Source organism: Mastigoproctus giganteus, chromosome 3 (assembly GCF_048544385.1).
Source record: "Mastigoproctus giganteus isolate SK-2022 chromosome 3, ASM4854438v1, whole genome shotgun sequence".
In the NCBI taxonomy this organism is placed as follows: domain Eukaryota; kingdom Metazoa; phylum Arthropoda; class Arachnida; order Uropygi; family Thelyphonidae; genus Mastigoproctus; species Mastigoproctus giganteus.
In genome coordinates, this window is record NC_143577.1 from 256,782,838 (window position 1) to 256,803,103 (window position 20,266).

Sequence of the window (20,266 nt, forward strand, 5' to 3'; positions counted from 1 at the left end):
CCAAGTATTGGTGAATGCAGCACTCACCGTGGCATATTTCTACCAGGGGAACAAAAATTAAAGAAACTTTTTAAGTTATAGGTAGTGCAGTATGATCAATGCAGTATGATCTGTAAAGTACCTTCGGAACCTCTACAGATCCTAAACTAAAGTTTAACTCTCCTGCAGCACACAATACCAGTTGGCTGGTAAATGACATCAACAGCATGACTCCTTCCAGATCCAATCTTGATAATAGACCTCTTCTTGCAGAAATCACCATAGCCAAAGAAAATGTAATTCAGGCATTAAATAGTCTTCCAAATAAATCTACTTCTGGTCCTGATATGTTCCTCATCTTCATCATGAAAGTAAGCAGTCCATTTATCATTGAGGTCTTGCTACAGATATTTAGAGAAACCCTTTGCACTGCAGTTATCCCTGAAATACGGAAACATTATATTGTTAAACCCATGCCTAAAGTCAAACACACACACAAGACAAGGACTTTTGTCCCATCTCTATAAGCTGCAATTTATTAAAACTGTTCAAGAAGACTTTGTTGCCAATTCTTGCCATGCATTGTTTCCGGAAAAGACCTCCTTATTTACACACTGTGATGTGCCTTATTAATGGACTCTATTTCAGATCCAAATGACTCAAATACCAAAGAACAGCTTGATGTAATCTTTTTAGAAATTAAAGCTTTAAAGCTACCTTCGACAATGTCTCAATCAACGCCTTGATGACAATTCTTGAAAGGCATTTTAGAATTCAGGGAGGCTGATTAAAAGTCCTCATCTCCATTTTCAAACAGAGGCATTTGAGGATTGAACACAGGGCCTTCCAAGCAAACCACATCATCTACAGAGGAGTCCCCTAAGGTGCCCTATCTGCCCTATTTCTTGCTGCTGCTCTGGAACCCATTCTCTCTATGCATCCTGATTGCAGCGCTGATCGCAGATGATATAAAATTCTTCATCTCATCCAAACAAGGAAACAAATCTGACGCTATGAACGCCCATGCCACTGCCCTAATAGAAGAACTTGACCTCTACCTTCAGAATATTGGCCTATCCATAAACCCGACTAAGTCAACTCAAATATCTTTCACCAACTTGAAGAAAAAGATGAACATAAACTTATGTCTCGGATCATACTGATCTAGGGCTTACATGGGATGAAGGTCTAACCTTCCAATGGCACTTCTCCAACACTAAGACAAAAACTCTGTCAGCAATGTGAGCGATAAGACAGGAAATTACTGGTGTAAACAATCACAAACTTGCCACTCACTATATACAAACATTTCTTGTTCCCATTCCCATGTATGCCTCAACGATCTGATCCTCTGCTTCCCTCACTAACAACAAAAAATTCATGAGTATCGCAAAAACTCTGTCAGCAATGTAAGTGATAAGACAGGAAATTACTGGTGTAAACAATCACAAACTTGCCACTCACCATATACAAACATTTCTTGTTCCCATTCCCATGTATGCCTCAATGATCTGGTCCTCTGCTTCCCTCGCTAACATCAAAAAATTCATGAGTATCAAGTACTAGATTTTAAGGTGGTTGAACTGTCTTGATGGCCATCCTTTCACCATCTTGCATTCTATAATGTATGCGAACCTTAGTTGCACCCCTTGGAATCAGTTGTTCATGGCAAGAAAGCTACGCAACTGCTGTCAGCTCCCACTGATCGCCCTGATGCCCCAAATGTCCACAATCTTGTTGCAGGTCCTAGGCTGTCCTGCATCCTTTGCAATGACACTTGGATACCCCTAAGAAGCTCGCTACAGAATTTAACAATGATTCAAAGATTTTTTCCAGCTAATATCCTCCAAACGTACAACACCCTGAAGATTGACCCCCAACAAGTTCTGTGATGATAAAGTGTACAGGTCTCAAAAGATACAGGACACGTACCATCACATACAGCTGTAACAGTTTCCTGATATCCCCTTCAGGATAGAATCTCTGTTTAATTAACCTTACTTTGCTCCTCTGCTGAGGAGAATTAATTTGTTTTAAGTTATTTGTGTGTATTATTATATATATGTTAGTTGTATATATTACGATGCATGTGTGTTTATATGGCTATACCTTTTGCTTGTTTCACTGTATATATCTGTATGTGCTTTATTTACTCATATTGGATGTTATCTGTTGTATATTTTATAGAAACTAATGCTTATGTTTACTGTTTGCACTGAATGCTAAATGAAGTAGGTAAAGCCCTGGGCATAATCTTTTTGGACAGAAAGGCCATACACAATTCCAATACTCATCCATATTCCAAAACTGCTCAAACATTGAAAGAAATTTGTTGTGTATATTGAAGTACAGTCCTATAACCAAGCCACTCACTATGATATTCTGCAGCCTTAGTATATCCTGGGAGAGGAGGGTTATTTGATATAGATGTAAGAAAAGAAAGCATTAACAGGGCATATTGCTTTTATAGCATCAGCCAAAAAAAAAAAAAAAAAAAAATGTTCACTCCAAATGTTTGTCTAGTTCTGCCTTTAACATGTTTAAGTTGCTGACCTCTACTATAACAGATGGAAGTTTGTTCCAACTATCAACCACCCACTGGCTAAAGGCAAATTTCTGCACATCTGTTCTGCAATTGTCTTTCTTCAATTTGAATTTATGCCACCCTCAGGTGGGTAATCTGAGCAACAGGAAGAATCCCATTAGCATTGAGCTTTCTCAGTCCATTCAAGGCTTTATACACCTCAATTTGATCACTTTGCAGGTGCCTAGTCTCCAGAAGCTGCAATTTGCAGAACTTAAGCCTTTCTTGGTAACACCAACTCTTTGTTCCACTCAACAATCTCATTGCCCTTCTCTGTACTTGTTCCAGCAGCTCTACATCTTTCCTAAAATAAGGCCTCCAGACCTGTATACAGTACTCAAGGTGTGGTTTGACCATTGCCTTACACAAGGGGACAATCACCCCCTTATTCCTGCTAGGGATAAGGGGATGATTGTCCTGTATATCATTGACAAGACACCATGAGCTACTCTTACAGAATTTTTGCACTGCTCAGAAAACTTCATATCTGACTGCACAATTACTCCTAGGTCCTTTTCATTCTTCACTAACCTGACGTAGTACCACTCAGTTGATACATTACTCTGGGGTTACTGCAGTACTTTACATTTGTTAATGTTAAACTTCAATTGCCACCTCTCAGCCCATCGGCTCAACTTTTCCAGATCCTGTTGCAGTAGCATACTATCATCAACAACTCTGCCAACCTTCGTATCGTGTGCAAACTTAGACATTAATCCTGATGTACCTTCATTGATAAATACTGAAACAGCAATGGGCCCAACACCGAACCTGGAGGACTAGACTATTAACATTAGTCCATGAAGAGCAGTGTCCACTGATAACCACTCTCAGACTTCTCCCACTCTATCCTTTTATCCATTGTAGCAACTTGTCCTTAACTGCTCCAGATTGTATAGTAGTCTTCCATGTGCCACAATATCAAAAGCTTTCCTAAAATCCAAGTATATGAAATCAAAATTATTCTTTGCATCCAATTCCTTTGACCATGTCATAGTATCCAATCAGATTAGTCAGTCAAAACTTCCCCTTTACAAACCCATGCTGTCTGAACTATAACTGCAGTCTTGTATAGATGATCCTGCATCTCTTCCTTAACCAATGACTCCATTATTTTCCCTGGAACAGAAGTTAGACTAGCAGGTCTGTAATTACCCATGTCACACTTTCTGAATTGGGGACACATTTGCACATCTCCTATCCATGGGGACCTCCTCTGAGTCCAAGGAAGCTTTCATAATTATGGCTAAAAAGGAAAAAAACTGACTTGAGTAAATAATATGAAGGTCTTTGAGATAACAGAAGAGGAGAAAAAGCAGTATGTAGTGGAATTTGAGCTTCTGCAAACCTTTCAGACCAAGCTATCGATGAGCAGTGCAACAACTCTGTAAAACTGATAAAGTACAAGAAACCTATAGGTAAAAAGAAATCCAAAGGAAAAAATTGGTCAAGAAACCCTTGTCATGATGAACTGAAGATTACAAATAAAGAGCAAGATAAACACTGAAAGGGACAAAATTAAGTCTTTGAGTTATGCAAAGCCATTAGAAAGAGACTCAGAGAGGACATAAGAAGATTTAACACAAGAAAAGTAGAAAAAGCATTAAGGGAAAACAAAGGACCTAAATCAACAGTTATCAGCATTAATACGGAAAGACACATGATATTGAATCTGAAGAATTGTGATGGTGTACTTATAAATAGCAGAGAAGTCAAAATTCACATATCTTAAGATTACTATAAAGTATTATATAAGGAGCAAGGAATGATGCCAGCAGTGGGAAAGATGGATCACAAATTAGCAACATATACAACATACCCGATATCCTTCTTGATGAAGTAGGACATGCATTGAAGAAAATAATCAAAAAGCCCCAGGTGAAGGTGAAGTTACTGTAGACTTGTTAAAATTAGGAGAAAGAGACATGACATAAACTGGCAAGACTCTTCATAAAATATAATAGGAAAGGCATGATGCCTAATGAGTGAAATAATGCAATTTTGTTGAATAAGAAAGGAGACAAATTGGAAATTATAGACCAATTAGCTTGTTGTCCTACATCTACAAGTTGTTCACAAGAGTCATTACTAATAGATTAGAAAGAATACTTGATGAGAATCACCTGAAAAAGCAAGCTGGCTTTAGGATAGGATTCTCAACTTTGGATCACCTTCATATAATATCACAGTTAATGGAGAAAGCAAATGAATATAAAACAGCATTATGCCTGGTATTTGTGGATTATGAAAAGGCAGTTGACTCTATGCAGCATAAGGCAATGTTTCGGGCACTGGAGAGAATCTTTCAAAATCATATACATTTTGATTTTGAAAAAAATATATCAGAACGCTACCTCTTTTATTAGACTAGAGAAGGACAGCAGCAAATTTAAAGTTGAGAAAGGAGTTCGACAAGGAGACACAATATCTCCGAAGTTACTTCGGGATCATAAGCCATGATCCCGAAAAATTAGAGGAAATCTTAATGTTATGCCAGAATTAATAAGCATTTCAAACTAAAGATAAATATGGTAAAAATAAAACTATGTATAAGTATAGTGCAAAAGCATCAATAATACACATCCAAATCTGAATGAACAGAATTTAGCAAAGTTGCATTGTTTTAAGTTATATCTCATATTGTGAATACCTTCACAACGAGTTGCCATGATATTGCACTACTTTGAATAAGTAACACTTCACCTGAGGTGAAGACTATTGTTACTTATTCTCAGATGGATACCACCACCCAGATGACACCGTTTTGAAATATGGTATGGGATAAAGTTCTCGGTTATCCTCATACTATCCCTATTAGACTTAGAAAAGAGATAAAGATGTAGGAAGGTGATAGTAGAAGAGGTAGAGGAAGGAAATGCCGTAGAAGGAAGAAAGGGACAGTTGCTCCTTCAGCTCACACTCAAAGCTCATATATTCCTCAAATAGGCAACGCTTCCCCAGTTTCCTCAAATAGGTTACTTATTCTAATGTTAATGTTACCATCAGGTAACACTTCCATCATTTAAATGTTACCATCAGGCATCTCTCATATTGTGGAGTTATACTTCATAACTGTTTTTCCATCATTACATCATTCGGGTACCTACCCACCCACCAAAGAAGAGCCAAATAGCCCTGAAACGGTGCCTCTGGGTGGTGGTATCCATCTGAGAATAAATAACGTTAGTCTTCTCCTCAGGTGAAGCGTTACTTATTCGAAGTAGTGCAATATCATGGCAACTCATTGTGAAGGTATTCACAATATGAGATATAACTTAAAACAATGCCGCTTTGCTAAATTCTGTTCATTCAGATTTGGCTATGTATTATTGATGCTTTTGCACTATACTTATACATAGTTTAGACTTTTCCATAGCTTGAGGCTTTGGCTCTAAATGCTTTATAGGTAAAAACAAAAGTAATGATGAACAAGTATGCCACAGGAAGGGATATAATCACTGAAGGAGCAGAAATGGAAAAGGTGGATTCATATACTTATCTTGGCCAAGTCATTAGCTGTAATAATGATAAATGGCTGGAAGTCAATAGAAGAATAAATTTCAGATGGATAGTATTCAGGAAGTATAGTCACATACTGAGGAACAATATCCCAATTTGTCTGAAATATAAAATAATGAACCAATGTATACTCCTCTCCATGACTTATGGAAGTGAAACTTGGTGCTCACCAAAAGAATGGAAGAGAAGCTGAAAACCACACAGCAAAGAATGGAACAAATTATATTAGGAATCAGAGTATTGGATAAGAAGATAAACACATGGATTAGGCAATAAACTCAAGTAAAGGACATTCTTATCAAAACTACAGAACTGAAATGGACTTGGGGAGGACACATTGCTCAAAGACATGATGACAGATGGACTAAGAAAATAACAGAATGGTACCCAAGAGGAGCTAAAAGAAAATTTGGAACACAACAATGTAGATGGACAGATGAAATTCAAGAGTTTGTGGGTAGTAAATGTATGGCCATTGCACAAAACAGAAGGAACTGGAGAGGCCTTCATCCTGCAGTGTATTGAAAATGGCTGATGATGATGATATCTTATCATCCATCATATATAGTATGACATATGAAGTCTTTGCCAAATTTTCTTATAAAATGAAATTTTGGCAAAGAGTTTGCGATTCACTCTCTTTTAAAACATATTAGACTTGCAGAAATCACCCCCAGCCTTAAAGCAGAAGATTGAATTTAATTCAGTTTGATGCATAAATATCTGGTATAAGTTGTTCAACCAAGGCTATAGTAATTTTGTGAAGTTATAGTAAAATTGAGAGCAGGTTAGTGCAATAACTAGTATAAAAATAAAGTGGGTGACATGTAGTTCTTAACAGGTATTTCTTATCTGTTCCTAGTGATATTGCTAATAGTGCAGTTTCAAAAATATTCACTTCACTGAGTAATGCAGTTATTGAATTGAGGTGAAGGGGGAGGTGTCCACAGAAGACGTCTGATTGGGTCAGAAGTGTTACTCATTTCAAATATTTTGTATATGCCTTGGTTCTTTCAGATATTTCTTCTGAGTCATGCCACATGATGCCAGCAGAATTGGATATGCAAAAAGTCGCAGTGAAATTTTTCTGAAGAATGTAAGGTACTAAAAGCATGTTTCGGTGTGCACTAGTGGCATAAGCAACAGTCACCAAAAATTTATTTGGAATGCTAGCTCATAATCTATCTTGTGACTTTCTCTGACCTTATATGGTCATCCCAGAGTATAAAAAGAAAATGTATCCTTCTTATTTACAGTAAGTTCCCGACATATGTAAGAGATACGTTCCAGGACTTCTTGCGTAAGTCGAGTTTTACGTAACTCGGGAATGATTAAAATATTGCTACTATATCCCTGATATGCCAAAATTACAAAAACCACATAATATACTCAGAAGGATGAAGAAAAATATAGTTATATACTGTATTTTTCAATTAATTAGTTATATATTTTTTGTAATTTTTTAATTATTTCAATTAAAAACCTTTTTTTATGGGGACAGTTGTGAAGTAGTCGGAGTGGCACATAAGAAAAGGAAGAAAGAACGCATGTTATTATACTTAAAAACCGATATACATATATATAATATTTGTGTAGATACACCATAGTTAACCCATAAAATTAAAAACTAGGTATGTAGTGTAAAGGCATTGTTTTAATTGTATCTCATACTGTGGCTACCTTCACAACGAGATATCAGGTATTGCACTACTTCGAATAAGTAATGCTTCTCTAGTAGAGAAGACTACTGTTACTTATTCTCAGTGGGCACAACTGAGAATAAGTAACAGTACAGAAGCGTTAGTTATTTGTCTGTTAGAGTAGCATTACTTATTCATCTACTAGAATAGCTTTACTTATTGGTCTACTAGAGTAGCATTATTTATTCATCTACTAGAGAAGCGTTATTGCGGCTACCTTCAACAAGATACCAGGTATTGCACTACTTTGAATAAGTGACGCTTCTCTAGTAGAGAAGACTACTTTTACTTATTCTCAGTGGGCACAAACTGGGAATAAGTAACAGTAGTCTTCTCTACTAGAGAAGCGTTATTGTTGCTTCCTTCATATTGAGATACCAGGTATTGCACTACTTTGAATAAGTAATGCTTCTGTAATAGAGACGACTACCATTACTTATTCTCAGTGGGCACCACTGAGAATAAGTAATGGTAGTCTACTAGAGGAGCATGGCTTATTCGAAGAGAAAAAAAATTGAGGGAAAAAAAATTTATGTAAGTCCGAATTTATGTAACTCAGGCTTGTGTAAGTCGGGGACTTACTGTATTTTTATTTATGTGACAAAATGATTTTGTGTGAACCTCAAAGTTTATTGGTATTGTGTGCAGACATATAGATCCATACACAATTCCAGTAAACTTAGTCATTTATCAAAGTGGAAATGCATGTCAGTTAAACTTGGATAAACTTCCATTTATGCAAATGCAAGTTTTCATTGTCATGACCTATAAACTGGAATGAAGAGATCAAAACAGGAAAGAATCCTGCACAGTAAGAAAATTGGTCTGTGAAAATATTTGTACAGGCATAATAAACAACAATGCCATATGAACAATAGGTACCATAAAAAATGGCAAACAGTGGCCTGAGTATCTGATGCATGAAGAATTCCCAGAGGCAAGAAAACAAACATGAACTTAGTAAAAGCCAGTCTTTGTAGCAGGGTTATTTCTTGAGTTTCATGTGAAGCTCCTCAGCATGCAATCCAGAAGTATTTGTAAATGTGGAAATGCTTCTAATAGTCCTTTGAGTTACTTTCTGTATCATACTAATTAATAGGCACTTGTTAAAAATTCCAGATAAACTTTTTTTTACTATTATTATTGTTTAATTTTGGAAATTTTTTTAGAAAATCCTTAAAATTGCTAATTTTTATCATAATTTTCAGTGTAAGAAATGTATTAAAAGCTGTTTTGTGATACATTACCTGATTTTAAATTTCCAGGGTAACAGTTTTACAATCAATGAAGTTAGGCATCGATGTGAATCGTCATAAGGAAGTAATTGTGAAAGCTATATCTGGAATCTTACTTCTGCTCTTGAAGCACTTCAAAATTAACCATGTTTACCAGTTTGAATATATGAGCCAGCAGCTTATGTTTGCAAATTGCATTCCTCTTGTACTGAAGTTCTTTAATCAGAATATTATGTCTTACGTTGGAGCAAAAAACACGTAAGTAACCCATGATTTTCTGATAGCAGCTGATAATTGTACGGTATCTAACCTATTTTACATTTATCACATTTACAGGGTGTCTCAAAAATATTGGTACAAACGTTTAGGGGAGGTAGGTAACATCTAAAGGAATGTGAATCACATAGGAACCCATAACCAGAAACATCACAGGAAAGTAGTAGCAGAGGCACAAGAAGCAGAAATGACATGACAGTAATTAGTGGCAAACATTTATTTGACATAATATTAACAATGGAGTACGAGATGAATGCATTTCATGATGTTACAACAGATGCTCGAAGGTTCCACCATGAGACGCGATGCATGCGTGACACCGACGCAGCTTGGATTGGCGGACACGGTCGAACACACCTGGAGTTTCTTTGACAGTAGCAGCAGCGCAGACGAGTCTCGCCACAAACTCCATTTCCATCTCCACAGGCGATTCATACACGATAAATTTGAGGGCCCCCACAGAAAGAAATCAAGGCCCGATAAATCAGGTGAGCGTGGGAGCCAGGCAACGGGTACACCATGGCCAATCCATCGACGCCCAAAACGCCTGTTCAAATGGTCACGAACACATCTTCCATAATGGGCAGGCGCCCCGTCATGTTGAAATCAAATGTTGCGTCTCACATTTGCTGGAACATCGTCAAGTAACCCTGGTAGAACTTGTTCAAGAAAGATCCGATATTTAGCGGAGTTCATGCGGGATGGTAACGGGTATGGGCCGACTAAGCAGTCACCGACCATACCTACCCACACATCTATTGCGAAGCAATGTTGTGCCACAGAGGGCCCACATGGTGTGCGCCACAGCAATGTTGTGCCGTGTACCGACTTACGGTGACGTTTCCGGTTATGGGTTCCTATGCGATTCACATTCCTTTAGCTGTTACCTACCTCCCCTAAACGTTTGTACCAATATTTTTGAGAGACCCTGTATAATCAAACTGAACATACTCAGTGGTTACATCTCAATCATAATGAAAAGCAGAATCCGACAGGCATGCTTAGGGTATATCAATGCTTGATCCTCTTCTAATGCATTGCAATATTTATTAAATGTAATTTTTTATTATATTTTTAATCTATATAATATTGGTGTAAATACACCACAGATCACTCTTAAACGGAAAAAACTGTTTGTAGTGTAAAAGGGCATCATTTTTTCTGTATCTCATATTGTGCTCCTTCTTCACAACGAGTTGCCATGTATTGCACTATCTTGAATAAGTAATGCTTCACCAAAAAAAGAAAAGACTATTATTACTTATTCTCAGTGTGCACCACCACCCAGACAGCACCGTTTCAAGGCTAGTTAGCCTTTCATCGGTGGGTGGGCAGGTACCCTGGTATTGCAGACATGTCAATCCAGTTGTGAAAATAATCTCACAATATGAGAGATGCTAAAAGGTGTACATAATAATGTATAAGTTAAACTAAATGCAACAAGGCTAAATGAAAAGCCAAACTAGCCGTGAAACAGTGCCATCTGGGTGGTGGTGCCCACTGAGAATAAGTAACAATAGTATTCTCTTTTAGTGAAGCATTACTTATTTGAGGTAGTGCAGTACATGGCAACTCGTGAAGGAGGAGCACAATATGAAAAATAGATAAAATGCCCTTTTACACTACAAGCGTATTTTTTTGTTTAAGAGTGATCTATGGTGTATTCACACCAATCTTTTTTAACATACCATTTTTTTTTTTTTTAATTATGCTGAAATTAAATGTATAAAACAGGGGTGGGCAGCCTTTAAATGGCGTGTCAAATAAAATGTCTGAGGTACACGCAGGCTATTTTTTTTTTTTTTTTTTATTTATTTATTTTTTTTAGCTTTTTAGGATTATTAAAATGGTGTATAATGAAAAAATTGTCATAAACAGTTTTGTGCTATTTATTGTAATATACATACACATACATATAATTTGTTTTATTAATAATAAAAACTAAATACAAATGCAATTCCAGTAACAAAAATTACAATATTTTATTTTTATAATATTTAATGAAAGAGTTGGTATTGTTCATTTTTATCAGTGAATCAATATCTGGATCAGTATTTGTTGTAGCAATGCACAGAATATTTTCTAAATTTTTCAGAAGTTCCATAATTCAAAAATTTTGAAAACGACTGTGGGCTGGAATAAGTATGAAACTTAATTAGTTCCATTTTCAAACTTACAGAACTGTTAAGCATGTGAAATTTTAAAATTGTCCATGTGCACATATTTCTGCTTATATGTTATATAATGTGTATGTGTATTATAACATGTAAGCTGTACTTTCAGAATCATTTCAGGACCTGAAAACACTGAAAAAAATTCATATAAGCATATATCTGAACAGTTATGGAGCTATGGTTCCATAAGGCAAAGTATCAGGAAGGTAGACAAAGAAAGTATTTAAACCAGGCAGAAGTAAAAAAATAATAATAAATTTAGAAAAGAAGGAAAATGTATCGAAAATTTAGAACATTTAAATAAAAGGCAAATGTAGCCATAACCAAATGTAGTTGGTGTCGATCTAAATAACGAATTTAGACCGACACCAACCTGAAATAATGCTGAGGCCAAAAAAATGTGAAATATCATGACAAAATACAAAGGCCAACCACAAAAGCATACCAGATAAGTAAAACAAATAACTTAAAATATCAGTGTAAATACACCATAATTTGCTCATAAAAATGAACTACAATTATAGTGTAAAGGCATCGATTTAATTGTATCTCATTTTGTGACTTTGCACTGATCTATAAAATATCAGTGTGTATTTACACTGACATTTTATAGTTAATTCACACTCATATTCTGTTATGCCTCGTGTATTTATATTTTTATTACAATAAAACAACTAAAAATAGATAACAGGAAGAAAATAGAAAAACAGATGAACATTGAGTCCATTTCTCATCAGAGGGCCACTGGACATTAATGGTCATGGAAAATACTGCATTTCGAATTTTCTTCTGTTGCAAATCATTGCAATAGAAAATGATTGACATACAAAGGTCGGCCCACCAAAGCAATAGACCTGCACCATGGAGGCTCAGTGTAGTAAAGAAATAAAACTGAAAAGCTTAAGCACTTACCAGATGCAAAGCCAGACTGCCAATGGGATAGTGAGGAATAGGTAAGAAACTGAAAATAGAATGAATATAGATGGCAGCATGACCACTGCAAAGCAACAAACACTCACTACAGCCATGTAACTTAAACATTAAAATTAGTAATCTGAAGAAGAACAAAAGGGGTGGAGAAATAAAGCAATAAAGAAATATCGGCAAACATCAGAGACTGTGTAAGCAGCCTCTGATGTTTGCCAACATTTCTTTTGCCACTTCTGCTGGGCTTTCTTTGACTCCACTTCAGTCACGTAAGGGACCTGTCAGATTCACTCACTCACTCACTCATTCTCTCTCTCTCTCTCTCTCTCTCTCTCTCTCTCTCTCTCTCTCTCTCTCTCTCTCTCTCTCTCTGCTTTTTTGTATTAATTTATGAAAAGCACTCTTTATCTCATTTTTTAGCTCTCTTTGCCACTGATTTCTCATATTTAGATTTCACTTATTCCATCAGTGCTTTGTTACTTATATACTAATAGTGAACGTGTTAGTGCCATTGCACCATGTCTTGTTCATAGTGAACTGCCAAAGTAGATAATTGACATCGTTTTTAATTTATTGAAAAGGCTGTTTAAGCATGGGTAATGCATCTCCATCATTTTTACTACCACCCAGGTAGTATGTAGTATGCATGCATCGTTTTATTATATCTCATATTGTGAATAGATAATCCGTAGCCGAGTGGTCAGGAGCGCAGTAGCACACGCTCTTTGAGTAGACCGGGGTTCAAGCCCCTGACTGCTGAATACGATCGATCTGCCAACCCGCACTGGACCAGCGTGGCAGATTATGGTCCATTTCCCTCAGCATGAATTGTTGAGGAGGCTTCCATCCTGCAGTGGGTTGATAATGGCTGCAATTTACTTTTTTTTTATTGTGAATACAGTGAACCCCCGATTTAACGGACTAATAGGGGAGAAGGGGATGTCCATTAATGCCGAAAGTCCATTAAATCGAATGTAACCTGGGGGGGCATTTTTTATTGTTCTTAATGTAAAAAAAAAACGCTTTTATATAATATTTACTCACCTTTTTGACAGTGTAGTTGAAGAGTATTTTTGCCGTGACTGTAGTGGTAGTAGTACAGTAGTCGTTATTCAGTATCTGAAGGTAGAGGTGAAGAGGAATCCTCAGTTTCAGATTCTTCTGAAATGTTCATAAATGGAGACACTGGTGTCATCTGTTTGCTTGTAGATGGTTGACATGTACAAGCAGTTGGAGGTGAAATAGGAGTGGGAGTCAGTGAAGTTCGCTTAAAGAAAGATCCAACTTCAGTTGTTTGCCACTCTGATGTTGTTTCTTAATAATGATCGCCCTGAACTGCTGAAAATGTCCATAGTAAGGGACAATTTCAGGGTTGGAAGATGTTCCTATGTAGTGGATGGCGATGTCCATGAGATTTCTCATTTCAGACAGTGTAGGCCATGCTGGTGTAATTTTCTGTTCCTCAATGTGTTCTTCTTCTTCCCCTGCCTTGCCATATTGAACCTTGTCCACAATTTCTTCTTCAGTGAGGACTTGGTAGCCAGGATCACCTTCATCATTTTCAGTTCATTTTAGAACATCATCTTCGGTTGTTTCCCGGTTGCCAGCGTTTATAAGGGTGTGTCGAAAGTCATTTGCCTCAAATCCTTCAAAATCCAAATCTGGTTTAATATTGCACAATAACTTCTTCCAACCATTTGCCAAAGTTGTAATCTTCATCTCCTTCCAAGCAGCTGCAAATTTAAAGAGCGCAGACTTAATGTTGTAGGCTTGTAGATTCTGACGTGTCCTGGCTCCTCTTGTGTCTTCTGCATCTTCTTCATCCTCCAACACAACCATTACTTTTTTCACAAAGTTCTTCTTATACAGCCTCTTGCAGGCTGCAATTATTCCCTGGTCCATTGGCTGAATAATTGAAGTTGTATTAGGAGGCCAAAAAAGACATTTAATCTTGCCATCCTTACTAACTACCTTCTCAGCACTAGGATGAGCAGGGGCGTTGTCAAGAAGTAACAATGCCTTTACATTATTGGGAGAAATTTTCAGAACATCTGTCTGGAAGCATCTCACATCAGTGACAAAGTGGTTGAAGAACCAGTCAGAAAAAATCTCTACGTAAACCACGCATTCTCCGAGCTGGTGTAAATAACAGGCAACTAATTCATAATGTCTTTAAGAGTGCGTGGTTTCTTTGATTTCCCTACCACCATGAGCTTCAGGCGAAGCAAGCCATCAGCATTTGCACAAAGTAAGGCAGAAATTCACTCCTTACTTAACTTGCGACCAGGACTGCTGTGTTCATGTTTGTAGGCCAGCGTATTTTCCGGAACAGCATGATAGAACAGGCCAGTTTCATCGGCATTGTAAACCTGTGACAAAATAAGACCCTCAGATTTAATAAGTTCATTTATAAATTTTCTAAATGGCTCAACTTGTGAAGTGTTTGCACTTAAAAGATTCACCACAGGTTTTCTTGTTCACAGTGCCATGCCTTTTTTCTAAAATGCCACAGCCACCCATCACTTGCCTTAGCATTAAGTCCCATGTGTTTTCCCAAGAGTTTCACATGCAGATTTCAACTCAAAACTTTGTACATTAACACCACTAGATCTCTGTTGAACCTACCACTTATACACAGCTTCTTCTAAGTTTTTATCTTGTGCAACTTTCATGTGTTTTCTACTCTCCTCTGTAGAACCACATTTAGAGCTATCAACACTGTATTTTTAAGAAAAATGTTGCAATTTGGCCTTTGATTTATGGATATCAGAGACAGTTTGTTTTTTTACGCTGTAAATTTCACCACGTGCTACTGAGATGCCTTATTCTTAATTTCTCAATTAATTCTAATTTCTATGCCATATTTTAGTCCACATGCTTTCTTTTAACTCCTCTATCACTTGATGCCATTTTAAATTGTAAGGATTGCAAAATTATTTAATAAATAAAGTCACAATTCAAAAATCACAGAAACACTCTGTATACAACCTGACCACACGATAGCTTGAGGCAGACTGAGACCGGAACAAAGCAAGTCGGTAGACCTGCAATTGAGTGAATCTGAACTGCAGGTCAGTAAGCATAACTCCACAATATGAGAGATGCTTGATGGTGTGCATGATTTAATCTAAATATATTTCTTGATAATCTAAATATATTTCTTGACTAAATGTCAAAGAATATGAAATATGAATTGAAAATTACCCATGTTTAAACGGCCTTTTCATACTCTTTGACATTTAGTTAAGAAATATATTTAGATTAAACCATGCACACCATCAAGCATTTCTCATATTGTCGAGTTATACTTCATAACTGGGTTGTCACTATTGCAACAGGGTACCTGCCCACCCACCGATGATGAAGCCAACCAGCTTTGAAACAGTGCCGTCTGGGTGGTGGTGGTGCCCATCCGAGAATAAGTAACAGTAGTCTTCTCTACCAGAGAAGCGTTACTTAATCGAAGTAGTGCAATACCTAGGAATCTCGTTGTGAAGGTATTCACAATACGAGATATAATAAAACGATGCATGCATTCTACCTGGGTGGTAGTAGAAATGTTGGAGATGCATTATCCATGCTTAAACAGCCTTTTCATACTCTTTGACATTTAGTCAAGAAATATATTTAGGGTATCTTATATTGTGAATACCTTCACAATGATTTGCCCTGGTATTGCACTACCTCGAATAAGTAACACTTCACCAATGGAGAAGACTAATGTTACTTATTCTCAGCCGATACTACCACCCAAACAGAACCGTATCAAGGTTCGTTGGCCTCTCCTCAGTGGGCAGGTAGGTACCCTTGTGTTGCAATCATGACAATCCAGTTTTAAAGTTTAACTCCACAACCAATGGTGTGCAGTAATATAAACTAAGGTGATTATTTTGAATGAGACTACGTGTAAGGTTCACTAGTGAACATGTCAGTAGCTTGCAATAATCTGTAACTATCCCATGTTTTTTTCTTTTGCTCAATTAACTCTTAACCTCTTGTCATCCACTTAGGTATCAATCTTTAGTATAACTTCATTGGAACAAATGCATTTGCAACTTCCAGGATAAATCTATTGAATGCTTCCCATAATGATCTCATATCCGGCAACAGACGGCCTCCGTAGCCGAGTGGGCAGGAGCGGGAGTGCAGTAGCACACGCTCTTTGAGTAGACCGGGGTTCAAGCCCCTGACTGCTGAATACGGTCGATCTGCCAACCCGCACTGGACCAGCGTGGCAGATTATGGTCCATTTTCCTCAGCATGAATTGTTGAGGAGGCTTCCATCCTGCAGTGGGTTGATAATGGCTGCACTTTACTTTTTTTTTTATCCGGCAACATATAGTTATCACTCCAATTAATATGCACAGGGATTACCTCAATCCACTGTGGCTTGCTCTCTCTCCCTCTCCCCCCCCCCCCCTCGCGAAATTGAAGCACCTCACTTTTTTCTTTGGCCATAAAAATCTCTTTGGACACTACCCATTTTATAACATTGTGGTCACCACTCATTCTTAGTTCTGCACTTCCAAATTTTGGATTCAGTTTGGAACCTTGGTGAGAGTCAAGGATATTAGAACTCCTACTTTTTCTAACGTGGTGGAATAAATAACAATCATCCATATGGCTCAAAAATCTGTTTCCCATGGCATATTGAAATAATGCTATTTTACTAGATAACACTTAGTTTTTATCGAATTACCTAATCCTTAATAGAGTTGTCTCTTAGTGTGCATTCACTGATTTAGCCACTGAGAAGTGTTTGATCTAAAAATTTCTGTCCTTTTCAAAGTAGTCCCATTTTGATGAAATACACTTGCCCATCCACGATTTCCAGTCTTTAATAGGCAGACCGAAGTCACCATAATGAGGCAGTCATGTTTAGCTGTCCATTCATGGTTGTCTATAGAAATTTTTGTCATACTCCTCAGAATTGTTTGGTCTGTAACATACATCTTTCCTTTTACTACAAGTCATCTTACACCTTACAAATTCAACATCCATCTCAACATGATCTGACTCAGATCAGATCTCAAAGATCATCCCTATCCCTGCTGAATACACCTTAATGAGATTCCTCAATTCCTATTTCTGGATATCTCTGTTAGTCCTAATCAAAAGCTCAAATTTGTTCAATTTACAATATTTCTGGCCTGAGTATATACACAAGTTAAATTTTTATGTGGCTTTTTACAACTGTCATGCATCCTTTATGGCTGCTTAAAGACATTTTTCTAGGGGTGATGGTTTTTCTCCCAGTTATGGGGGATAGAGGCCAGTAACTTACAGGTGACTTGTAAGGATCGTGACATCCTATGACATGTTATGTGTAAATTTTTCAGTTGAAACCATAATTGTTTGTTAAAGTTGAAATAAAAACATCATAATAAGCATTGATAATAATAATTGATGCATTATTATTAAAAATTAAACTAACATTGCAAAAACTAACACCTATCTACTGAATGTCATAATAAGAAAATGTTTCTTCTTACTTACAGAACAAGCAAGGAGAAACATTGAGGTAAAACGTTTTGAGTGAGATTGAGCAGTGTAAAATTAGCAATGCTTAAATTACAGAATATTGTTGTTAGAAAATCTTTAGAGCCTAAACACGGTAATGCTTGTGAGTTATACGTAGTAATTTTACTGAGTATAACCCCACAAAATTACTGGCTTATACCCAGTAATTTTGAGGGAAGTGGCAAAAGATTGTTGAACCATTCAAGCTAATTCCATGGGCACTTTTCTTCTGAATTGGCTTCTGTAATTCCCACTTTCTCTTTCAAAACAGTCCGAACACGTCCAGCCAACATCCATTTACTGTCCAACTTCAAACTCACAGAACCAACTTTTCATCTTCCTTGTTTATTCATTCATCTGCTGTTTTCCGGAACAACCTTCCTTCATACGTGTTTACAGAAGTTCAAATATCCTCTTTCATCTTCTCAAACTTCTAACCAATGCATGGCTAAGTACTACAGGTTCTAATACCTCTCGTGTTTCTGGTTTTCATAAAAAAAAAAAAAAAAAAAATTACGAGTGAATCATTGGACATTTTAGGAAATCCCCATGAATTGGAGACATGCCAACGTTTTGCCAGTCTATAAAGGCACTTCTAAAAGTGAAGTGTATGCCTACAAACACCATCAGTCTGAATTTAGTGATAGTGAAAGTCAAAGAGGAGATGATTAAGATTTCAATATGGGGAAATCCCATATATATAAATAGAAAAGGTATTCTGAAGGAAGAAAAGCTTGGTCTTGTAAAGTAAAACCTTGTGTAATCTGCTGGGTACAGTGAACAACTGAACAGAGAAATAGAAACAATCATCCAATAGATTTATTGGATGATTGTTTTGTACAGCAGCATGTTCGAAAGGCAACCAGCGGGAGTGCTGATAATTAGATCAACCCTCTTGATCTGACTATAAGCAGTGATCCTTTATGCATTAAGAATCCGCATATAAAGGAACCACTAGGGGGGCAGTGATCACAATGTACTGACATGGGATTTACTTAAAGATGTAACTACCATCAGAGGGAAAGGGAATGGTTTTAGCTTTTGTAAAGGTGACTACAGTGGTCTCGGACACTTTTTAAATTCTATAGTGGGATTAATTGATGATGTTAAAAACAGCAAATTCTAAATGAGAAGCCTTCAAGGAATTAATCTCAGAATTAAGGAATTAATCTTGATATGAAAAGCTACTAGGCTTTTCATACCAATTAAGAAATGCTGTTCTAGGTTTAGGCCTAAATGGATATCAGACGACATTGTGAGACACGTGGCAGAGAAGAAAAATGCATGGAACGCTTATATAAATTATCAGGAGACACAGATGCTTATGGTAGATATACGTATTGTTTGGAATTACAAGAGTGCAAAATGGGTTGACCTGCAAGATTTCTTTTCCTTCATTGGATTACTGTTTCAAAGGAGGTTAGGCAGGCGAAGGCAGATTACGAGAAATCCTTGGCAAGGGATGCAAAGAAAAACAGCAAAGAGTTCTTTACTTATGTAAACTCTAGAAGGAAGGGGATGAATCAGATTGGTCCACTTGATATTGATGGGTCAACTGTTGATGATCCTGCTCAGATAGCTAACAAACTAAATGAATATTTTGCATTGACATTCACACATGAGGAGTTATTCAGCAAGGGGAATGCCAGAGGTGTATTCAACTCTAGCAGTAAGCTACAGAATCTTGAAATAACTGGGAGTAAAGTGGAGGAGAAACTGTTGAAGATAAACACAAGGAAGGCACCCGGGGTGGATGGGATCTATCCAGTTATATTAAAGGAGGCAGCAAAGGAAGTAAGCAAACCCTTAGCCATAATTATGAGAGCTTCCTTGGACTCGGAGGAGGTACCCATAGACTGGAAATGTGCAAATGTGACCCCAATTCACAAAGGAGGATCAAAGGCTGACACAAGTAATTATAGACCTGTGAGCTTAACTTCTGTTCCAGGAAAATTAATGGAGGCACTGGTTAAAGAAGCACTGCAGGATCATTTAGACAAGATTTCAGTTATAGCTCAGACACAGCATGGTTTTGTTAAGGGGAAGTCTTGCCTGACCAACTTGATTGGATACTATGATGCAGTCACAAAAGAACTGGATGCAGGGAATAACTTTGATATTATATACTTGGATCTTAGAAAGGCTTTTGATACTGTTGCACATGGAAGACTGCTACACAAATTGGAGCAGTGTGACATTGGAGGCAAATTGCTGCTATGGATAAAGTGGTGGTTGAGCAGGAGAAGACAGAGAGTGGTAATCAATGGACACTGCTCATCGTGGACTAATGTTATTAGTGGAGTCCCTCAGGGCTCAGTGTTGGGTCCATTATTGTTTTCTGTATTTATAAAT

General features: G+C 37.2%; 1 protein-coding gene across 5 annotated transcripts in view; it reads left to right on the forward strand.

Moving 5' to 3' along the window:
- The window catches only part of Strip (striatin interacting protein), a 325,994-nt gene that overhangs the window by 246,964 nt on the left and 58,764 nt on the right, over positions 1–20,266 (forward strand). For all 5 annotated transcript variants that reach the window (XM_090371052.1, XM_090371055.1, XM_090371051.1 and 2 more), the window contains one exon: positions 9,048–9,275. In XM_090371052.1, coding sequence (XP_090227178.1) covers positions 9,048–9,275 — 228 coding nt within the window. The remainder of the gene's footprint in view (positions 1–9,047; positions 9,276–20,266) is intronic.